Source organism: Prinia subflava, chromosome 6 (assembly GCF_021018805.1).
Source record: "Prinia subflava isolate CZ2003 ecotype Zambia chromosome 6, Cam_Psub_1.2, whole genome shotgun sequence".
In the NCBI taxonomy this organism is placed as follows: Eukaryota; Metazoa; Chordata; class Aves; order Passeriformes; family Cisticolidae; genus Prinia; species Prinia subflava.
Genome location: NC_086252.1, coordinates 20,876,090 through 20,896,660, shown reverse-complemented (window position 1 = coordinate 20,896,660; position 20,571 = coordinate 20,876,090). Strand labels below are relative to the sequence as shown.

Here is a 20,571-nt window from a genome sequence, read left to right as displayed (position 1 = left end):
ATCCAAAAGGCTGCTTCACACATGTTTTTTCCAGCCTTTTGAAATTTTCATGTGCCTAAGATATTTCTCGCTGGTGACAATGAATTGCTTTGCCCTCATTGATGCAGGAGTGTGAGTAATCTGCTGAGGAGCCATATGGTTCACATTTATTTTAAATGTCTTTGACATCAGGAGAATAGCTGAGACAGCAGAGGAAAGTGCTTATGTCTTGGACTTCAGCCAGAACTGAGATCATTTAAGTTTCATAATCAAAGAACTAACAGTTTTCTGGGTAAAAAATGTTAGAAAAACATGATGAGCTTAAAATGTCATTCCTATCAGGACTGTATAAAATTTAAGAAGCGGATTTTTCATCTGGTGGATGAATACAGCTAGAGCAGTGCTTTTCCTAGGTGGAGGTTTGGATTGCATTTTAGCCACTAAACATGCAGAGGGAGTGCTGCATCTTCCACAGGTTTCACGCTGCGATAGCTCCACTGCCTGGCTTGGAAAACGAGGATGTTGAAAGGCAAAGGGACAGTGCTGCTGCACTGTGCCTTGCATGTATGAGAGAGTCAGCCAGGAGAGCTTTGTTTCAGTCTGCCTGCATATTACTGCTCTTGCTTACCTATTGCATCAGTTATAATTTATTCATATACAGATGGAACTTAGGTGATTCTTTTAAGCACACGTTGGACTGCTAGTGGAAATATTGATTTTCCCCTTTAGAAAACTACTTTTCATGGGATTAGGGAGTTGGATGGGCCGATGATGACACCTGTTACCAAGAGATAAGAAATAAATGATTAAATATCATAAACCCCAAATTTTTCAAATTTTCAGTAAATTTTGCTGGGTGTATATTCATGTTTTCTAATAGATCAGAACATACGTATTTTGTGTGTTCTTCTGCTCTGTCTTGAGTTAAGCAGTGTCCTTAGCAGTGATTCCAGCAGATTTAACATACTGTGTAAGGTGCAGTGCATCAAAATAATAAATGCCCCTGATTCTTGATAAGGTGGTAGTTCTGTTTTGGTTGCCTTGAAGCAAAGGGTTTGAATCAGTTATAGAGCACTTTGTCCCTGACATTGGAAAATGTTCAACATTTCCATTCAATATCTAATATTATTTTATGTTATTTTTGAGCTCACATCAGCCAGCCCTTTGCTCAGAGATTTTTAGGAAGTGTAATAGACAAGAACACAGTGCTTTGCAGTGCTGACTGTGCTTCTTTCCGTGTCCTTGGTAGCTGAGGTGGTCACAATTTTCATGTCTCCTTGCTGACATTCTAATCTGTGCTTTTGAGTAATGCATACAATCCTGTGAACTGCTGCAGCTCCTGCCAGATCTGTTCTTGGAAACAACATTCACATAAATGTGAATATATTCTAACTCCTCCTGACAGTAGCATTCAGGAGATGACTGTGGAGTTCTTCACAGGGCCTTAACTCTGCCCTTCAGTGAACTCTACCAAACGATAGAATGTGTTCTAGATAAAATAATCCCACATATTTTGAGGGCTCTGAATGTTTACACGCATGTTGAGTTACAGAGTGTCATACAATTTGTCTGACTCAGAACTCTTAACGTTAGTAAATAACATCACAAACTTTAATGGCCTTTACAACAAATGCACGCCAGCTCTCACATTGTCTTCATCCAAGTCTTCAATCCAGTGCTGAATTTACAGTGCCAGTGATGGAGCAGTTACCATATGTATTTTCATGAAGTTCAGCTTAATTCTATTTTGGCACGGTTTTAATCAGTGATGTATCAAAAAAACCCACACAAACAAGCAACTTTGATGCTATGGTGTTGACAATTCAGTTACTGAAATTGATAAGAACTATAAAAAATTGAAGACGTGCATTAGTGGGTTCTTTAAGACAGCCCATGACATCTGCAGTCTTTACTGAGAGATTGCTGACTGAACTTTTAGGCATAAATGTATGGCAGTGCATGAATTTCATGTTCTAAATTTTGGTGCACACACATGGGCAAAAACACACTTACTGTAAAAGGTCATTCATGGTATCTAGTTTTTATCAAGACAACATTCTTTTTTTTTTTCCATCTGGGAGTAACTAAATCACAAACTCTTCTGATTAGTTTCATTTAGCTATTAATGTTAGTGTGTGAATAAAACTTAAGGGTAATTTATTTAGGTTTAGCCATTAGTATGAAGTAGTGTCTCTACCACAAAGAGATTGACAGACTTTAAAAAAACAAAAGTGCTTTTACTGCAGCATTTTTCATTCCTGCCAGTAAAGCAGCCCTGTCAGGAGTTCCACAGCTAAGATCTAAACCAGATTACTGGCAGCACAGACCCTGTGTCACAGATACTCAGGTTTACAGATGAGCATTCAAAGGTTTGTGTGATTCTCTAACTTGTGAGATTTACAGGTGCAGTTACCTTCGATTTCTTCATGAAACATATGTGTATATATTTTTTTTCAAGAGCAACTTTTCTTTTCTTTAGTATTTTATAATAGTTTTATTTCTCATTTCATTTGTAACTGGTTCATTTATCTGGTGAAAAAGCTGCCTGCCTTTCAATAGCTGCCAGTATTTATTCTGAAATAGAGGCATCATCCAGTTAATATCCAAATAACATTGATACTGTTATATCAGAAATTGGATGCACCCTAGAATGGCTTAGATACCTCCTGCAGCAGAAAAAGGGGTTTTTTTAATATGCACTTTCTTATGTATTAGAGCATATTGGCAGTGCAGGTTCTGATTGAGAGTATTTGCTTTTATGTTATATTGAAAAAGCATGTTTCAGTATGAAAATTACCCCATCTTACAAATGCTAAAAAATTGGTTTTATTAAAGGTAGTTTTGTTGGAACTCTGATATGAAAAAGAACAGCACATTAAAACTGTGTTTAATATCATGCAAAATTGATACATCTCTATCAACTATTCTGCTAATGAAATACCCTCTCCTCTCACCAAAGGCTTCCTATAAACACTTTTGACAAGCTCTGTTGGTATGAGGTTTGCTTCAACTTGGATGTAAGTTAAATATGTCTAATGTAATAGAATTTGTCTTTTGATTTCCCTTTGTACATCCTACACCGTTTTTTGTAGCACACTTTATTTGGGAGCATGTGAGTAACAGGACCTGATCTTATTTATTTGTTTTATATTTATAGTCAAACATACCTGCAGGAGGTCTGAAGTGCCTGTTATTTACATAGCAAACCATACTTTTAGCAGCTTATTAGTATTTAGGAAAAGTAGTCATGTTTCAGTGTTTTACTGAGCCACAGAAGAGTTCTGCGGTTATATCTGTAGGATACACTGTCTGTAATTTGGATACAGGACTTTATTTTCTAATACACTTGGGTTTCACATAGTTTGGTAGATGATGCTGCGGATTGTGACAGTTTCATTTCATGTAGAAGTTTGTGGATTTACGTTTGTGGTGATTAACATTTCACAACATAACAGTAACAGAGACTGAACTATGTTCTATGAATAATAGAGACTTGTTACGAAACCAGACCTGAAGGCCAAGTTCATCCCATCTGTAGAAATGGTGGAATTCTAGGTTATCAGTGTACATATTGTTACTCTTACTGCTTTTATAGAATGATTCCAAGCCATTCAAGAATGGTCAGGCACCCTTTAAAACATTTTACTGAATGAATCCTGGTAATGAGGTCTCTCATTCATACCTGCACACACCTGCAGTTGTTGCCTACAAACTGCAGAGCAATGACCTATAAGCTGCATTCTCAACAACCTGTTGCTATTTTGCAACATATCAAATAAATTGGACTGCTCATCTTAAAAATCAAGGAGTGTCCCTTCCCTTTCTCTAAGGTTTGCATGTCTTTTATTTCCTCTAAAGGCATGCAGCTGTTATCAATGAGAAACAATAGATCGGTGTCATGGGAAGGAGTTGCTGTCTGTAGAACCAAAAGAAGAATATTGAACAGTTAATATTTGGCATTTATTTTTAGACAAGTTTCATATGTTACTGCATGTGTTTATTAACCTGAGCACAGGTATGAGTGGAATCAGAGAAGAGTTAGAAAATACTAGATTTTTGTCAGAATTCTACACATTAGAATTTATACACACACGTATTCAGTGGATGGCAGCAAAAAAAAGGATGAAGGTTAAAAAAAACCAATGTGGGTCTGACTGCAAGTCAGAATTATTTCTGTATCATTCAGTGGTGATGATGATGGTAAGAATTTTTGAGACAGTATGAAACACTAAACATACTGCTTTTATAGTTTTCCCAACATGAATTTATCACAAATTAGATTATAGGATGTACTAATCTTTTCTTGTCAGTGCTGTAGTGATGTCGATCTCTGCTGCCTTGTGCAACTTTTTTGGCAGGGGTTGGAGGAGGTGGAAGTCAGTGGATCACCATCTCTGTGTAGTGACACTGAAAGAGGTTTCCTTTGCTGGTATTTGGTTGCTTCCTTGGTAAAATAATAAAATATTTTTATGGTGTGATGGGAAAGAAAAACTTTCCTGGCCAAGTATTTCTGTTCTGAAGTAGATAGTGGTGTCCATGACTGCAACAGCTTGTAGTGGCTCCTAGGTTTGCATATGTGGTAAATATTTCTAACGTTATCTTCTCATTATTCTCACCTTGGAGTACGGTGTCTGTGTAGTCAGATGTTGTCCCTTATGCAATTCCTTTCCCTTAACACATCTGGTACCCAACTGCAAGCTACCATTCACACTGAAATCTGCCTCTGTTCCAGCATCTTCAATCCTGAAGAGAGAGAAGAGGAAGAGAACAAAAAATGTCCATTTTAACTGTGTTACTGTCTATTACTTCACGAGAAGGCAAGGCTTCACCAGCGTTCCCAGCCAAGGAGGAAGCACCCTGGGAATGTCCACTCGCCACAACAGTGTGCGCCAGTATACACTGGGGGAGTTTGCCATGGAGCAGGAGAGGCTTCACCGGGAGATGCTGAGAGAGCATCTAAGGGAGGAGAAACTCAACTCTCTGAAGTTAAAGGTAAAACTTGTCTAAGACTTTGGTCTCTGCCCTAATTTAAATGAACAGTGTCAGAGCTATATGGGCCCAAGGTGTGTGTGTTAAACAAAACCTTCTATAAGCTCCATTTTCAGTTGAAATGGATGTTTTCCTGGGTTTTCTAATGCATTTTTGTTTGATTACACCAAGTGCTCTTGTTACTGCTGTACCTCCAAGTGCTTTACAGGGAGGTCGTTGTTTACTCTCTGTAGAAAACAGAGAGGAAAATAAAAGCCAAGACTGGTGTGAGTTAGCCTTGAACAGGGTGTCCAGCAGAAGTCTGGAAATGCCAGGAAGAGAAGGAGTCTTCTAAGCCCAACAGCCTATTAGAGAAGGGAATGGTAACATTATAGGTACAGAAAGTGAAAGCTTCTTTTCTTGGCCAACTTGAGTGAATTTGGGAAAAAAGTGTGAAACAATGATATTAAAATGGTTTTATTTGCAGTATACCAATTATGATTGTGTGTCTGTACTATTATGCCAAAGAACGTCCATTAAAGAAGAAATGTGTCAGTTAAATTAACCAGCTATATCAGTTGCTAGTCAGAACAAGTCAAGCTAGTTTTCAGGATCACAGAATTTTTAAGGTTGGAAGGAACTTCTGGAGATCATCTGCTCAACAGCCCCTGCCAAAGCAGGGCTCACCTAGAGCATACATACAACATAAATACATACATACAAACATAAAACACGCAGGACAAAGGCAAATCAAAGGCAGGTATTTGGACAGGTTGGAAACCAGAGGCTAGTAGAGTGTTAGTGACTTATCCCTTGATCGAGGTTATACCTGTAACATCTCGCATCACAGGGTTTTCAGAGCATCAGGTGTGAATTGTGCTCTGTAACTGATGACTAGCTGTAGATCCCTTGGCTGACTTCCAAGAATCAGCTCAAAGAGAGGAATCCCCAGTGGAGTGAGTAAAGAATAGTCAAGCATACAAATATTTCACTTCTCTTTCCTTAGCTAGAAAGTAAATCAAGAAAATCACAGATCCTATTTACCTTGAAAGAGTAGATGAGGCCTTTTAGCCTCTATGCACTGAAGCTTGGCTCTTCATCCTTCCCTAACCCCTCTCTTGGCCCTTTCTTCATTAACTTATTTCACTTCAGCCCAGTCTGTTTTGGGGACACAGACCACCCTTTCTGCTCTTTTTCCAAATACGTGTTTTTCCATCTTCCCAGTCACTTTTTTGAGTGGATGATTATTAAGTTTCTGCAAAATCTCTTCGTAAGTATTCAGTGAATAAGGAGAGCCGTATTTGCATTCTTTATTTGTATCTTACTGGTGTTAAATCTTTTACTAGAGTAGAATAGTCCTCTTCATCTGGAGCATGTATGAAAAAATAGGCAACGGAAAACTTCCTGTTTTAACTAGTCCATTAACCTCAGTTTAGTTACATCCCTGAGTATGTGCTTGGGTTTGAAAAATAAAGAAAACTTCAAACACGAAAAGAAAATCCAGGACTTGCTGAATTAGTGAAGAGTCACTGTAAAGCACTGAACATGTTTTGTCTGCTTAAGAAAACAGGGCCTTGCTGATTTTTCATTGCAGAGATGGAAGAGCTGCTTGGTCATTCACATAGTTTCTTAATGAATAAAAAAGGAAATGTGGCATTCTAAGGTGACAGTGTCAGCAGTCAGCAAAATTATTATTCATTTAATGAAAATGTGCTAATCAGAATTCGCATTAAAAATTACTGTACATTACAGAAAAATTAAGAAAATGAGAAAATGGAGTACAACGAAGTTTAGTTGGAGGTTTTTCTATTTGAAAACCATTATGTGAATAGGAAGTAACATTTTCAGTGTGGTTTTTAATTTTAGCTTCCCTGGGATTTTCTTTATTTTTTGCATTGCATTAAAATATGCAAATTGGTGGGTAGAAAGTATTTGCTCCTGTAGAACCTGTTTAAAAAAGATAAAAATACACAAATATATTGAAATGGAGTTTCCATAATATTAGGTACTGTTTATTGTTTTAGTTGCTAAAAGCAAAGGGCCAAATAAGAAACAGCTCTAATTAAACACAGATAAATCATCTTCAAGTCACTTTGGCTATTTACTACCAGCACTTTGATGTAAACACTGCTGACAGGAACATAAACACTTGTTAGCAGCGGAGTGTGAAAATTCTGGATGTAGAAGCCATCTTACCAATGAAAGGTACAGGGTAATCATTTGAGAAAATTACCTAAAAGAGTCCTTATTGCTTATTCATAATGTCTCCTGAATTAGCATTATTGGCATGAGACTAGTGATGTTAAGGCTCCCTGGTCTGTGGACACAGTAGGTTCCCTTTGTGGGAAGCCATAAGGAATAACTTCCAGCTAGGAAGTCCATCCTACATTTTTCCTGTTTTACTGAATGGGACTGAATTTCACCCAAAGGCTTCACATATTCATTGGCCTTTGTTCTGTGGTTATGATATTAACCTTTAGATCTATGAGGAAATTTACCCATCTACATACCAAGTTTAATTCAGATGAACAATGTTATGACAATCAAGAGAGCTTAATGTTCCCCTGAAGTTCTGGAAAACGTATTTGGTATTTTTTGATAATCTTCTTCCCTCTGTAGTTACCCAGTTACTTTTTTGAGAAATGTTTCCTTTTATTAATTAATTTGTTCTTTATGTGGCAAAATGGAGGAAAAAAATAGAGGAGACAACAAGGAAATCATCTTGCAAAGGAGTCAGGAGCTTTGAAATGGCAAACTGCTGGCTGGTGCCACACATCTGATGTTCCAGCCTGCTGGATGCATGTGGCATTCAGCACATCACTGGAGGCCAGTCCTTAATGCTCTGCTGCTGTGGAGCAAAGTAATTAAGATTTGCAGGAGGAGGAGGAGAAGTATGTGACAGGATTGGTATGGTTCTGTAGGTGCCTTTGTGTGCTGACCAGTTACAGCATTCACCTCATGGGTAAGAGCCCTAAAAGTTAATTTGTATTAAACAGTAATTGAATAAAATAGTAAACTAATTAGTAAACTAATTACAGAAGCAGGGATTAGAGTTTTTCTCCCTCCACAGTTTCAAACTTAGATTAAATAACAATGATCTGTTTAAGGAGTAGTTTGAGCCTTGTGTACATAAAACTAGAGAAATCAGATTTCTTAGGTAGGTCATTCCCCTATTATATATTAAACAAACAAACAAAGGAAGCAAAGAAACATAAGTACATTCTTGCCAATGTAAAATGAAAAGGTATAAGCAAGAGTGCCATTCTGGATTGAAATATTCAGGCTGAGTTGTGTGTATGGTAAGGTATTGGCTTCAGGCAGCTAATTCAAGATGCATTTAATCCCTGTGTGGATTTACCTCTCTCTCTCAGGAATGTACAGGAAAAAGGATGACTTCTAATGTTGCTTTTCCTACCTTACTTAACTAATACATTGAAATACCTGCTGTAAATAATCTCCTGTTTGTCCCAGGGCCAGGCAGAACTGTTTGAGGAGCTATTACCCCCTCTTTTACCAGGGTAATGTGAAATGCATAACAGAAAATGGAATAGCGCATAAAATACATCATTTTACAAACCTGTGATGCATCATTACCTGAACCCTTGTCACTAGTATCATTGCTATCTCAAAAGGGATATTTAAGAATATCAGAGAGCTCAGAGACAGGAATCAGTTAAAGTCTCAGAAATTATCTTGTCAAACAATACAGAAAAGACTAGAATTTCAGAAAGCTATGAAACCTAGCAGCTAATGGCAAACAATAAATTTAGATAAATAAAGAACAGATAATTTCTTACCTTCATTACAAGCCTGGTATTAAAAAGCATATTTAATTCATGTGTTAAATGTGAAAGAAATGCCGGGTCATTCTCTCTGTGATCATTTTCTGGAACTCCCTGGCAGTCATGCAGGATTTTTACATGCAGCTTTGTACATTGAGGGTGCATTTCACACAGACACGTCTATGACATGACCTACGTGTGAGCGTCGTCTAAGGACTTTGTTGATTGTTCTGTGCAACAGATGACAAAGAACGGTACGGTGGAATCCGAGGAAGCCAATACACTGACTCTGGATGACATTTCTGATGATGATATTGATCTGGACAACACTGAGGTCGATGAGTACTTCTTTCTCCAACCCCTGCCCACAAAAAAGCGGCGGGCGTTGCTGCGAGCTTCCGGAGTGAAGAAGATCGACGTGGAGGAAAAGCACGAGCTGCGAGCCATCCGCCTGTCCAGAGAGGATTGTGGCTGTGACTGCCGTGTGTTCTGTGACCCAGAAACTTGCACCTGCAGCCTTGCAGGCATAAAATGTCAGGTAAATGCCTACATTATTGTCATTATTTATTGTCTGGGGAAGGGTGTATCCATGCACACGTGTGTACTTTCTGTTCTTGAAGTTATAACTGGAATAATCGAAAATTAAGTATTAGGCAGTAACAGTTGTGGATGTCCAACCTGTTTTTTAAGGCCACATTTTAAGGATGTGTAGTGGGCAGTCAATACAATCTCCTAAAATATCTTTACTATGATTTTAGGCACATACATGGCTTAGGGTGTTTTTTTGTTCTTACACAAGTATTCTGCTCATCATACTCCTTTTAGGCCTTTATCTAAATAGGCAGACGCAGACAGCAGAAGAATAAGTAGCCTGCAGATTCCAGGAGGGATATTACCTTTTATTTTAGAAACAATTAGCAGACACTCCAAATGTGAATTACAGTCCAAACTCTGTGGGAAACAATAAATGAAATTTTGCTATACTGCCCTTTATGTAACATGCATGATACTTAAAATCTATGCATGATTGGTTTGCTTGTAGGCAGTAAAAAGGTATCTGCTAATGTAGCAGGTAAGCTTTTCCTCTGCAGACTGAAGAGGTATTTCATATTGCACATTTACGTAGTGTCAGCTGTACATGCCCCAAAGCATTCTCTAAAAGATCTTTGTGCTAGTTCTGCTGAGTTGCTGTTGTGCAGCTGAGTTTTCTTCCTGAATGCATTTTTCATCATCTCGTAAATCCAAGCTAAACTTTCTCTGCTATTTTAGATAATACATTCTCTTTGCTGTTCCTGTTTTCGTTTCCACGTGTGGGGAGGATGTACTGGATTGTGTTGTGTGGTTCTCCTGTGCATATTTGATGTTTAGGTGTTACAGTGCAGATGAAAGTCACAGACCTTAGGCTGTCTAATCAAACTTGCCAACACATGCATTCAGTCGCATTTTCAAAAATTTAAGATATTAGATGTAGAAGTCCTGTGCCCAGTCTGTTGAGCTTGCAACATCTCATCTAGAATTGACTGGATTGCCTTTGAAAACGCACTTGAGTTTTTGTTCCTATGTTCTCAGCTCAGGTGTCCCCATTGGTTACTTTATAAAGGTTTCTGTATATCATTCATTTTGTTTCAATGGGTGTTTAGTTTCAATGATTTTTACCGAATTTTGAGGTGTTTCTGGTAATGCTTTAGCCTGGATTGGAGCAGAAAATGAAGTAAAGCTGTAGCAAATTGAGAAATTGAAAAGCTGCCTATCTTTTGTTCCACTGTGTAATACTTTCACCTATGGAACAGAATCATTTTTCCCCTTCTCTGCAATAGTGGAGCATGTCCAGGCCCTTTACTGTTCTCTCAGTACCGCTAACTCTAGGGCTGACTCTCTGACTGTTGATTAGCTTTGACTAATTCTGCCGGCACTTCTCAAGGTGAATCCCACTTCACCTTTGTGTTTCACTAGGCTGTCTAGGTTCTGTCATGTCGCCAGGCTTTTGCTTCCTGTTGTTAATGTGTATTCTCTTTTTTAAAAGGTGGATCGTATGTCTTTCCCATGCGGTTGCACTAAGGAAGGGTGTAGCAATACAGCAGGTAGAATCGAATTTAACCCCATCCGTGTACGGACTCACTTTTTGCACACAATAATGAAACTTGAATTGGAGAAAAATAGAGAGCAGCAAGTTCCAGCGCTCAATGGCTGTCACGCTGAGATAAGTGCACACAGTAGTTCCATGAGTCCAGGACCCCACCCAGTTGAATATTCAATTGCAGAAAATTTTGAGATTGAAACTGAACCCCCGGCTGCAGTTATGCATTCCCAGTCAGCCGAGGACTTGGACTGCCCAGGGGAAGAGGAGGAAGAGGAAGATGGGAGTAGCTTTTGTAGCGGAGTTACAGATTCTAGTACACAGAGTTTAGCCCCTAGTGAATCAGATGATGATGAAGAGGAAGAGGAAGATGAGGAGGAAGATGAGGAGGAAGAAAAAGCAGATGATTTTGTGGAAAGTATGAGCTCCCATGCTGATATGGTGCCTCTTCCTTCTGTCCTTTGCTACTCTGATGGAACTGCTGTGCATGAAAACCACTCTAAAAATGCCTCATACTATACTAACTCTTCAACTCTGTATTACCAAATAGAGAACCACGTTGCTGGCACTGCTAACCAGATCGGTGAGACTTACTCAGAAAGGGATGCTGTCAAGAACGGTAGTCTTTCTCTGGTGCCTTACAACATGACTTCAGAACAGTTTGTTGACTACACACGGCAATCAGAGGAAACTTTCAGCAGCCCTCATTACCCCTCTGCAAACCCCTCAGTGATTGTTTGCTGCTCCTCTTCTGAAGGGGATGGCAGTGCTCCCTGTAACAGTTTATACACTGAGCATAGGCCCAGTCACCCGCCAGTGGAATTTCACTCCTACTTGAAAGCTCCTTCTGCAGATGGCTTTGTTTCAGCCTTGAATGGTGGCGGTCATGTGCAAGAACACCGTGCTGAGAGTTCACTAAACCTCCCAGAAAAGAGCAGACTGCACGAAGAGTGCATCAAATCACCAGTGGTAGAGACAGTACCTGTTTAATATCAAAATTATTCTAGGACTGACTTCCTGTGTTAAAATTCACTCCCATTGGATTTTCCTAGAAGCTTACTTTTTTAAGAGGTAGACAGCACTTGGACTACAGTGAATGTTCCAGAAACATTTTGTTTTCGCAAGCTACACTGGCAGTGGTATTGCACAAAACCAGTTCATGTAAAGATTTAAATAAAAATAATCAAATCCTTTTTTTGATAAAATTAAACAGATAAGTAAAAAACACACCCAACATATTTCAAAGTAGCCTACCTATGAACATATGTGAAACCTGCCAAGCTATCTGAATCACAGCTTCATGTGTTTGACTGTCGGGCCTGTGCAAGATTGTTAAAAATGATACTTTGAAATAATCATGTTTAGAGTCCTAATTTTCAACATATCTGAAAAGATGGTAAGTTTAATGTAAAAGTAACTACTGTACAAAAAAAAAAAAGGTTTTAATTGTTCTGTACTGTATGTATTTTATTTATGGTAGTTTAAGATTCATGTTTTGATAAAAAGGAACAGCATGTTCATTTGAGCATAAGATCCATAGCTGCTTACGAAGAGCATGTCCACTTCTCATCTGGAGTACCTTGTATCCTTCCTTATTTTTTCTTAAAATCATTTCTGATAAATCATCTTGAAACACATTTTTAGAGTGTACTATTTTCTCTTTTATTGTTCTTGACAAACAGAAGAGTCAGAAAGGGAGCATTTACGTCTTCTAGAATAGAGAAAGGTAGACAATCCTCCATTTAAACTAAAATCAGTGGCATTCCAGAGCTAGTACCCCCTCCCCAAAGAAAAACAATCTTGTATATATTGGGAAAGCAGTAGCTTAAGCTCACAGCACCTTCAGCCCAGCCACGGTTCAGACATTTACGCACTTTAGTGCCACTTTGCAGTACTGTACGAACTGCAGGAACTGTGAACCTCTTGGGAGAAATGCCATAGCTCCAGACCCTGAGGCAACGTAGGATCTTAAAATTCACTGTAACAAAACCTGTACGTTTTTACCAAGCCAGTTTATGAATATGTTAGTATGCAGTTTATAAAAGCAGAGCCTTACTGATCAAAGTTTAAATAAAGCACGGAAAAAAAATGTGCAAGTGTCAGGATTGCCTAAATTTTTATGAAATACAAGACTGGCTTTTTGGACTTCTGATTGTATCTCAAATTTAGTACCATTTGGTCTTATTAAGAAACAGTCCATTCAGTGAGGAAAAATAGCTTCAGAAATTTTGTACCTGCAAAAGTCTGCAAGCAAAAGAACATGTGCATCATATGGATATCCATTATCTTGTGCTACACTTGTTTTTAAATGAAATGGGAATGAAAATACCGTTATGAAACAACCTTGCTTTTGTCTAGAAAAGGAGGCATAGGAACCAGCTTTTCTCTGCACTGATAATTCTGCACTGCCTTATTTTGATTTCAAAATCTATTTCAGCATTTTTATTCTTCTAATACTGAAATTTCATTTATTATACATCAAGTAATTGAAATGTAGGCCTGTCTTGTTTGTCAAAATAAGGATCAGCATCTTAGTTTTTATCTGTGTCAAATCTAGATGGTTAACAGTGTGCATGTAAACACAGTGTAAATTTTATCTCTGTAACAGTGACTCCTCTGGTTGGAAGCTTTTAAAACATCATGTACAGTACTCCAGTAGAAAAACTGCCGATGTAAAATACGCTTTTCAAAAAAAGAGCTAACTTAATTGTTTTTATATGAAATCTGGGCAAAGCGATTTCTCATATTTATGCTAAATTAGCAAAATATTTTTACTCCATGTAGTAGCTGGAATGGTTTTTTATTTAGTTGTTTCCACAAGAAGTCCTACATGTTTTATATGAACTGCATTGAAAAGTCTAGTTCTCTAGAGACTGGATTCCAAACTTGCAACGTGTTCCATCTCCTGGGAAGGCGCACTCGTGTTGGTGATCTGGCTGAGAAATCCCACAGCCTCTGCTCCTCAGTCACACACCACTCTAGTCTCTCTCTCTAAGGCTGAGTAGCCAGGTAAGTGCCTGTATTCTCCAATACCATACAGCAAATACCCATGACTTAAAAAAAAAAAACACGTGCTAATCCTTAAAATTCTGCACTTAAGAATAGATTATTTTGTTCAAGATATTCTAAGGGCAAATGTAACAAGTCCGTGTATGTAGGGGTCTTGCTTTAACAGCAGGCTTAAATTAGGCACTCTCCCTGAACACCAGCACCAAAAGCACAAATCTCTTCTGCTTCAGCTGGGACAATAGAGGAGGATCAGTAGCAGCTCTTTAACTTCAGAGTGTGTTGGAGAACCACACACACTTTACTGGAGTATTTCTCTCAGGGGAAAGTTAAATGAAATCTTTTGCTTTGTTATGCATGCCCTTACTGAGCAATCAGAAGTTATTTTCTTGGCCCCTGTGCTTTCACATGAAAAAATATCTTTAATAATATCAGCAATCACAAGTGATTAACATTACAAAATATTTCTCAGCTAGTTTTAAATCTTGAGGTGATGGGTATTTACTATTTCCATTGGCACCAATCCCAGTCCTCTGTAATACTGGTATCTGTAAAAACTTCTGAGTGTTTGAATGTGCATGTTCCCTGCCATTGGGGCGTCACAGGTGCATACAGCCAAATTCTGTAAAGCCTGCAGTGCAGGATAACAGGCAGTACCTTGTAAGAGAGAGGAAGAGCGAGCAGGGACGATACAAAGCGTTTGTGATACACTGTTTTGCCATGTTTGAAGTAGCTCATTCCTGGGAGTCAAAAAGTAAAACGTGCAGGATAAAGATCTAAGCTGAATAAATTCAACTTGGTTCCTAAATAAATTTACTAGGTGGTAATAATGTAGCTAATAATACTTTTCTTTTGATGCAATATGATATTTTGTGATCAAGATTTGATCTCAAGATACAAAGTAAAGAAATCTTTAGTTCTTACAGCAAGTTATAAAGTCAAGTCGGTTTATAATTCATGAAGAGTTATTATTAATAATAACTGGTAGCTATTATTAATAATACCACCAAGCCTTCTAACAGAGATAAACTCATACAGAAGAAAAAACCCAGTAACCTCTCTTTTTTTCAATACAGGTTAAACCTGTTGCCCAGCCAAATCCATGCCAGCAAATAGCAAAGCTAAAGCCTTTTCTAGCATGTATAAATTGACTAGAGTGAAAAAAAATAGTCGAAACCCTGAGCAAAACAGGTGGGTTAATTTAGCTGAAATCTAGAGTAGGATGTAGAAGTCAGGTGAGAGTCAAGTTTCCCATCACTTGATTAAACTTTGATATTTTTTTTTAGAACAAAAACCCATACTTTTCATTTAAGGAAAAGTAAGTTTAAGTCATGGGATGGAAGATATTTCAGTGTTACTTTCTGGACTAGTATATAATAATACATGCTGTATCCAATTTCCCAGCTGATTAATATTCATGTTGATAACCAGTCCTTTCATTTTGGGTAGGCTGTTTCTGTCTGATAAAAGTATTATGTTGCTAAATGATATCCAGCAGTATTTGCTTATCAACACAGTGTATTATTTGTGAAAATACGTACTTTACTGATGGTCTTAATCAGATTTATTTCCAAGATATTTGGCTATTGATAAACACTTCTAAGACTTCCAAGAAGCCCGGTATATATTTTTGATTATATTGCATCGCTCACAAAAATGAGTCGTAACAAAAGCATTTCCCTTTCTTGAAATAAACTGGAATTTTCACACAAACCATTACTGGAACAGCACCTAAAAGCACATGCCTTTTTGCCTATAAGGTGAGATTCACCTGTCTTGAAAAAGGTGCATTGTTAAAGATATATAAAGCTTTAATTGATGTTAGACATGAAATTAGAATTTTGTTGGCATGATTACAACGATTTCAGTTGTTGTTTAAGAGCTATAACTCATATCCTTTGAAACATCCTTAAAATTAAAAGCTGGTCAGTGGAAGTTTCTAATATTCTTTGCTGAGCTGTATGCCACTTAGATCAGAAAATTCTAGATTTGTTAAGCTTCACAATTTTTCATTTACATAAGTTCCTGCTAGTGAATCACAATTGGAGTTGACATTTGTTTATTTTAAGGCCACTGGTTCCACTCCATAGTAACTACCACTTGCTATAGATAAGGTTCAGCTGCTCCCCTGCTCTGTTCACAGTGGGATCCTGCCTGTGGTTCACGTGCAGGTTCCTGTCTGGTATTGGTGGTGCTGTTACTCACTAGATTGCTGACTGATCCCAGCCCAGATCCTAACCTGATCTGGCTGTTTTATTTCAATAAATAGCCTAATAAACTGATCATGTTGTTTTCCCTGCCTCCCAGGCAGTACCTTCACAAACACAGCTGCTTTGTTAAAGATCGCACACATATATTTGTGTGCGAAGCTGAGCGTCTATAAAGGTTTTTATTAGCTCAGGTGTTCCTGACAGAAATGTGATACACTGGATAGAGAGTACTGGGCTCAGAGAGAGGAGACTTTGCCTTTGTCCTGTTGTGTCTTTGCGTTCTCCATGCTGTGGTTTGTGATGTACTTCGAGGCACTCGAGTAAAACATAATTCAATAGAACAGGTAAAATAACATTTTGTTCTCTTGTTTTGGCATCATAACTAAATTTTCTACTGTAGACTATGTCGCTTTCCAAATGAAGCCCAGCCCAGCTCAAAAGTGGCCAGAAATTTTTCACGAACATGGAACACAGCTGAAATGAGTTCTCCATTCCTTGGACTCAATTAATGAGCAGAAGTTAAAAAGTAAATTTCACAGTGAAAAATTAGAATAAAAGCTGTGTTGAATATACAACATTTACCTATCTAGTGCTTAACATTTGAGCAGCGAGATTGTAGTTTTCCTGCAACACCATACTTGGCAGCAACAGGCAGTCTTATTCCTCTGCATGTTGTCTTCTTTTGCCAGCTGAATTCTCTCAGTTGAAACTCCTTGTCTAGGCTGCTCCTGTAGCAATGCAGGTGTCCTTACTCAAACATAAAGCAAGACAGACCCATGATACCCTTTTAAAAGGCATTTGCTAAATAAGGATCTCCACTGTTACAGCTCTCGAGTTTTATCAACCAATGTTCATTGTGCCAGTTGTTTTATTTCCTGAAACAGTCGGGAACAGAGGAGGATGATATGGAAAATCCTTAAGCATTCAGGAGTGTTACGCTTTCCCGCTGAGACTGAAGAATAATTCTACCATCTGCTTTATTATGGTTGCAGGACAGTTGATGTAAAATACTTTGAAAATCTAGAATTAACTCAGAGAATATATTCTATAGAATTTATTTCTAAAATACTAAATCTGATTCCTATTTTTTTAAAATGGTAGAAAGCTGTTATTTTCAAAACAGAGTCTAGCTGACTTACATGTTCCTTGGTATGAGAAATCTCAGCATTTGCCTTTTCAGTGTTCCAAGGTTTTTTAATAGTCTTGATTTTGCTATTCTCTGTAATCATTGTCCATGTGAAAATTATTATCCATTTTCTCCAAGAAGTGTCAAATCCAAAGTACAAATATTGTGAAGTGATGAAGTGCAATGTAGTTTTAAAGATATCTGAACACATTCTTGAGTTCTTCACAAGTTCTTCCTTTTTCACTGTCTCTTCCCTCTCCTAAATCCAAGGCAGCTTTTAATTTTTTGGCTAATAAATGTGCCAGAGTATTTCCACTTAAGGAGAAAAGTTATAAAATCTTTGAGGACTTTTCTGCTACCGTAATAGCTGATACCAAGAATTTTACTTTATATGAGCATCCACTTTATGAAAACACCTGTTTCACAGCCTTAGTATTTTCTTTTTAATTCCTTCCTTCTTCCTGTTTGTGTCCAGGAGGTCTGTTGTACAGTAAGACTTTTCATTAAAATGGAGTACAAGGACAGCTCTACTGTCATTTGTGCTGAGAATGAGATCTTGAAAAGCCAGGTTGGGAAGGGTTTTGAACAACTAGGTGGCCTTTCGGGTCCCTTCCAAACCAGGCCGTTCTGTGATTCTGAGAGTTAAAATATGGATTGCCCCATTGCTGTCTTTAAGGTTAGGCACACCCACCCCTAAGAAGGTCCCACTGACCACAGAACCATATTCCTGGTGCTCTGTGTGGCACCTTTTCAATTGAGATCACAGTCCTTCATCCAAGGCTGGGGGTGGAACAAAGCCAGAAGGTAGATTTTGTACATTATTAACACAATTATTTTAATTTGGAGCTTAAAAATGACACTTCTGTTTCATGAATGAATGTCCAGTAGACCTAAGTCAAAAAACATTTGTCTCTCATGTATGTTCTTCTCTAACTGTTTACTTTTCCAACTAACCATGAAGATGGGATTAGCTTTTCCTGATAGGGAAAATGGTGGAAGATACAAATGCACAACATTATTCTAATACAAGGATCAAGATAATACTTTGTCTTCAAACACTTGATTGAGTGCAGGGAGGATAGAAAGAACAATTTAGAGGAAAAGAAAAATGAAGGCCAGAGGCAGATTGATGAGGATTATTTTTCTTCTAAAGGGAAAAATAAAGCATATTAAAACAAAAGAAGGAAAAAGGCAAATTAAGATCTCTTCAGAGCAAGGATGGAAAAGTATATGGACATTCACTACAAGCTTGCCCATGTTAGATCAAAAAACCGTGTCTGTTATTTCATATATTGTAACCAAACACAAACTCAGTGGAAACAGGAAATGATGTTTTTCCCAGACCAGAGCTACACAGGCGGCTATTAAATAAAAGACTTATCCAAATGCATGGGGTAAAAAAACTAAAAAGCAACACCCTAGAAGCATTGCTACCATATCACTCTTTGCTGATGGCAATTTCAAAGACAAGTTCAAAATTATTTTACTTAACTCTGCTCCCAGGCATGTATTCTCACATACCCAGTTTCTCAGCTAGCAAGAGATGCTAAAAGCAAAGACAGAATGTCCTATTACCAGCATTTTATCTTGCCATTTTCAAATGAGGCTTAGTACATTATGGCAGGTAATTGTTTTAGGTTTCTCCATCTTTAAACTTCTAAAATACGTTCTTAAGAATGAAATTGAATTGTGGATGAAGGTTGACCTTGCTGGAGTAATGGGGGAATCACTGTAAAGAACCATTTGTGAGTCTCAGATATAGATTCAGCACCAATTTTCAGCTTCTTGAAACGATCATCATGTGCACTGGCAGCTGGTTCTTAAAACCAGAAGCATACTGGTTTTTTTCAAGCCATTTCACACAAATACTTCAGGTCTCAAATGCCCGTGTAAACAAGGCTTAATAACTGGGCACTTCTTTTAATTGACTGATTGTAGGCACTTCTATGGAAATACGTCTGAAGTGTAGTTTGTGAAATATGTTTTAAAAGTGTTTGATGTAAAATAAGCGCTAGACATTTAACAGTGCAAAAATAGTCAAGATCTGTAGATTACAAAACTGTTCCTAAGATCCTCAGCCTGTAATATTGTCTTAGTAAAGTTGATCTTTTAAGTTAAATTGCATTCTGGTGTAATAACCTTTTACAAATAAAATTATTAATACAAATGTACTGGTTAATACTTGTTAACTTGTTAAAACATGGCAATTGGTTATTTTGATTTGTTTCAATCTATAACTAATAGAAATTTTGTAAAAAAACCACAAAACAGAAACAACACATTATCTTTTATATGTTTAAAGTGTTTTGTTTTAACAGACTGTATTAACATTCACACTGTCTAGTCCAACCCTGTCTTTTAGCAGGTTCATCTCTCTCTGTATACATACAAATATATATATATATATATATCCCCACAAGAATATAAAACTGCTTTTGAAATTTGTGTTGGCAAGTGGTAAATAGTACACTGTGGCATAAATTCAGAAGCACTTAAGTTGATGGTCTTTCAGACAGGTAATCCATTCAAATGGGACTAGTAAAATTGTGTAATTGCAGCCATTACTTTAAAATTTGTACATTACTTCTACCGTTACTAATTTCTGAGAAAAATAATTATGTTACATACTTAACATTTTCCATTACAGATGATCTTGCATACTAAAATTATGGAGGTCTCAACTATTAAGCAAGATATTTAATTGGATTGCTGCTTTTAAACTGTTTGAAGAAGCAAAGGGAAAGAAAGTTAATCTTAAAATCTGTATATGGAAATAATTTTAAGCTTCATGAACTACGTATTTCCTCAATTTCCTTTTTTTTAAATAAGTTGTAACATCAAAGATGCCAAAGGGTAATATAAGCTACAATAATATTCAACAGAACTTAACCTAGATCTTACGTTGTAATAATTTATTCAAATTAACTGTATCTTCTGTATTTATATTTTCGGTATTTATTATGAATGATATGAAATTTGATGTATTTATTGTGGCTTATTACTGCAGTGTATATATTCCAAAAAATGAGCATTTTTAAGTCTTAACATTAGGTTTTTTTGTTAATTAGTGGCACTTGTATCAGCTGTATTTTTATTCTATATTGTACAATATATATTGTCCATTTGTTTGCAATGAAGTAAACCGGGTTTCTACGTTACATCCTGGCTGCCAGTGCATTGTGCGTCTCATTTCTGCTCTGCAGTCACTAGAGAGCCTCTCTCACCCACGAGAGGCAGAGTTAATACTGCACCTCCTCCTGACACCCACAGAGCCTCCAAAGGCACTCTGTGAAATTTCAAGCATTTCTCCCATTCCTGATAGTCTGATAGCATAAGGAGAAGCAGTTCATGTGGAATTTTTCTCTGTGTGTGTTTCTGTTTCTAAATATTTGTATTCAATTAAATTAAATAAACAAATGCCTT

At 37.4% G+C, this 20,571-nt stretch overlaps 1 protein-coding gene across 2 annotated transcripts in view; it reads left to right on the top strand.

Annotated features, from left to right (window-relative positions):
- CSRNP3 (cysteine and serine rich nuclear protein 3) overlaps positions 1-20,306 on the top strand; it is a 98,772-nt gene extending 78,466 nt beyond the window's left edge. For both annotated transcript variants that reach the window (XM_063400608.1, XM_063400609.1), the window contains 3 exons: positions 4,712-4,971; positions 8,971-9,267; positions 10,753-20,306. In XM_063400608.1, the coding sequence (XP_063256678.1) occupies positions 4,712-4,971; positions 8,971-9,267; positions 10,753-11,796 (1,601 nt within the window). In that variant the 3' untranslated portion in view covers positions 11,797-20,306. The remainder of the gene's footprint in view (positions 1-4,711; positions 4,972-8,970; positions 9,268-10,752) is intronic.
- The last annotated feature ends 265 nt before the right edge of the window (positions 20,307-20,571 follow it).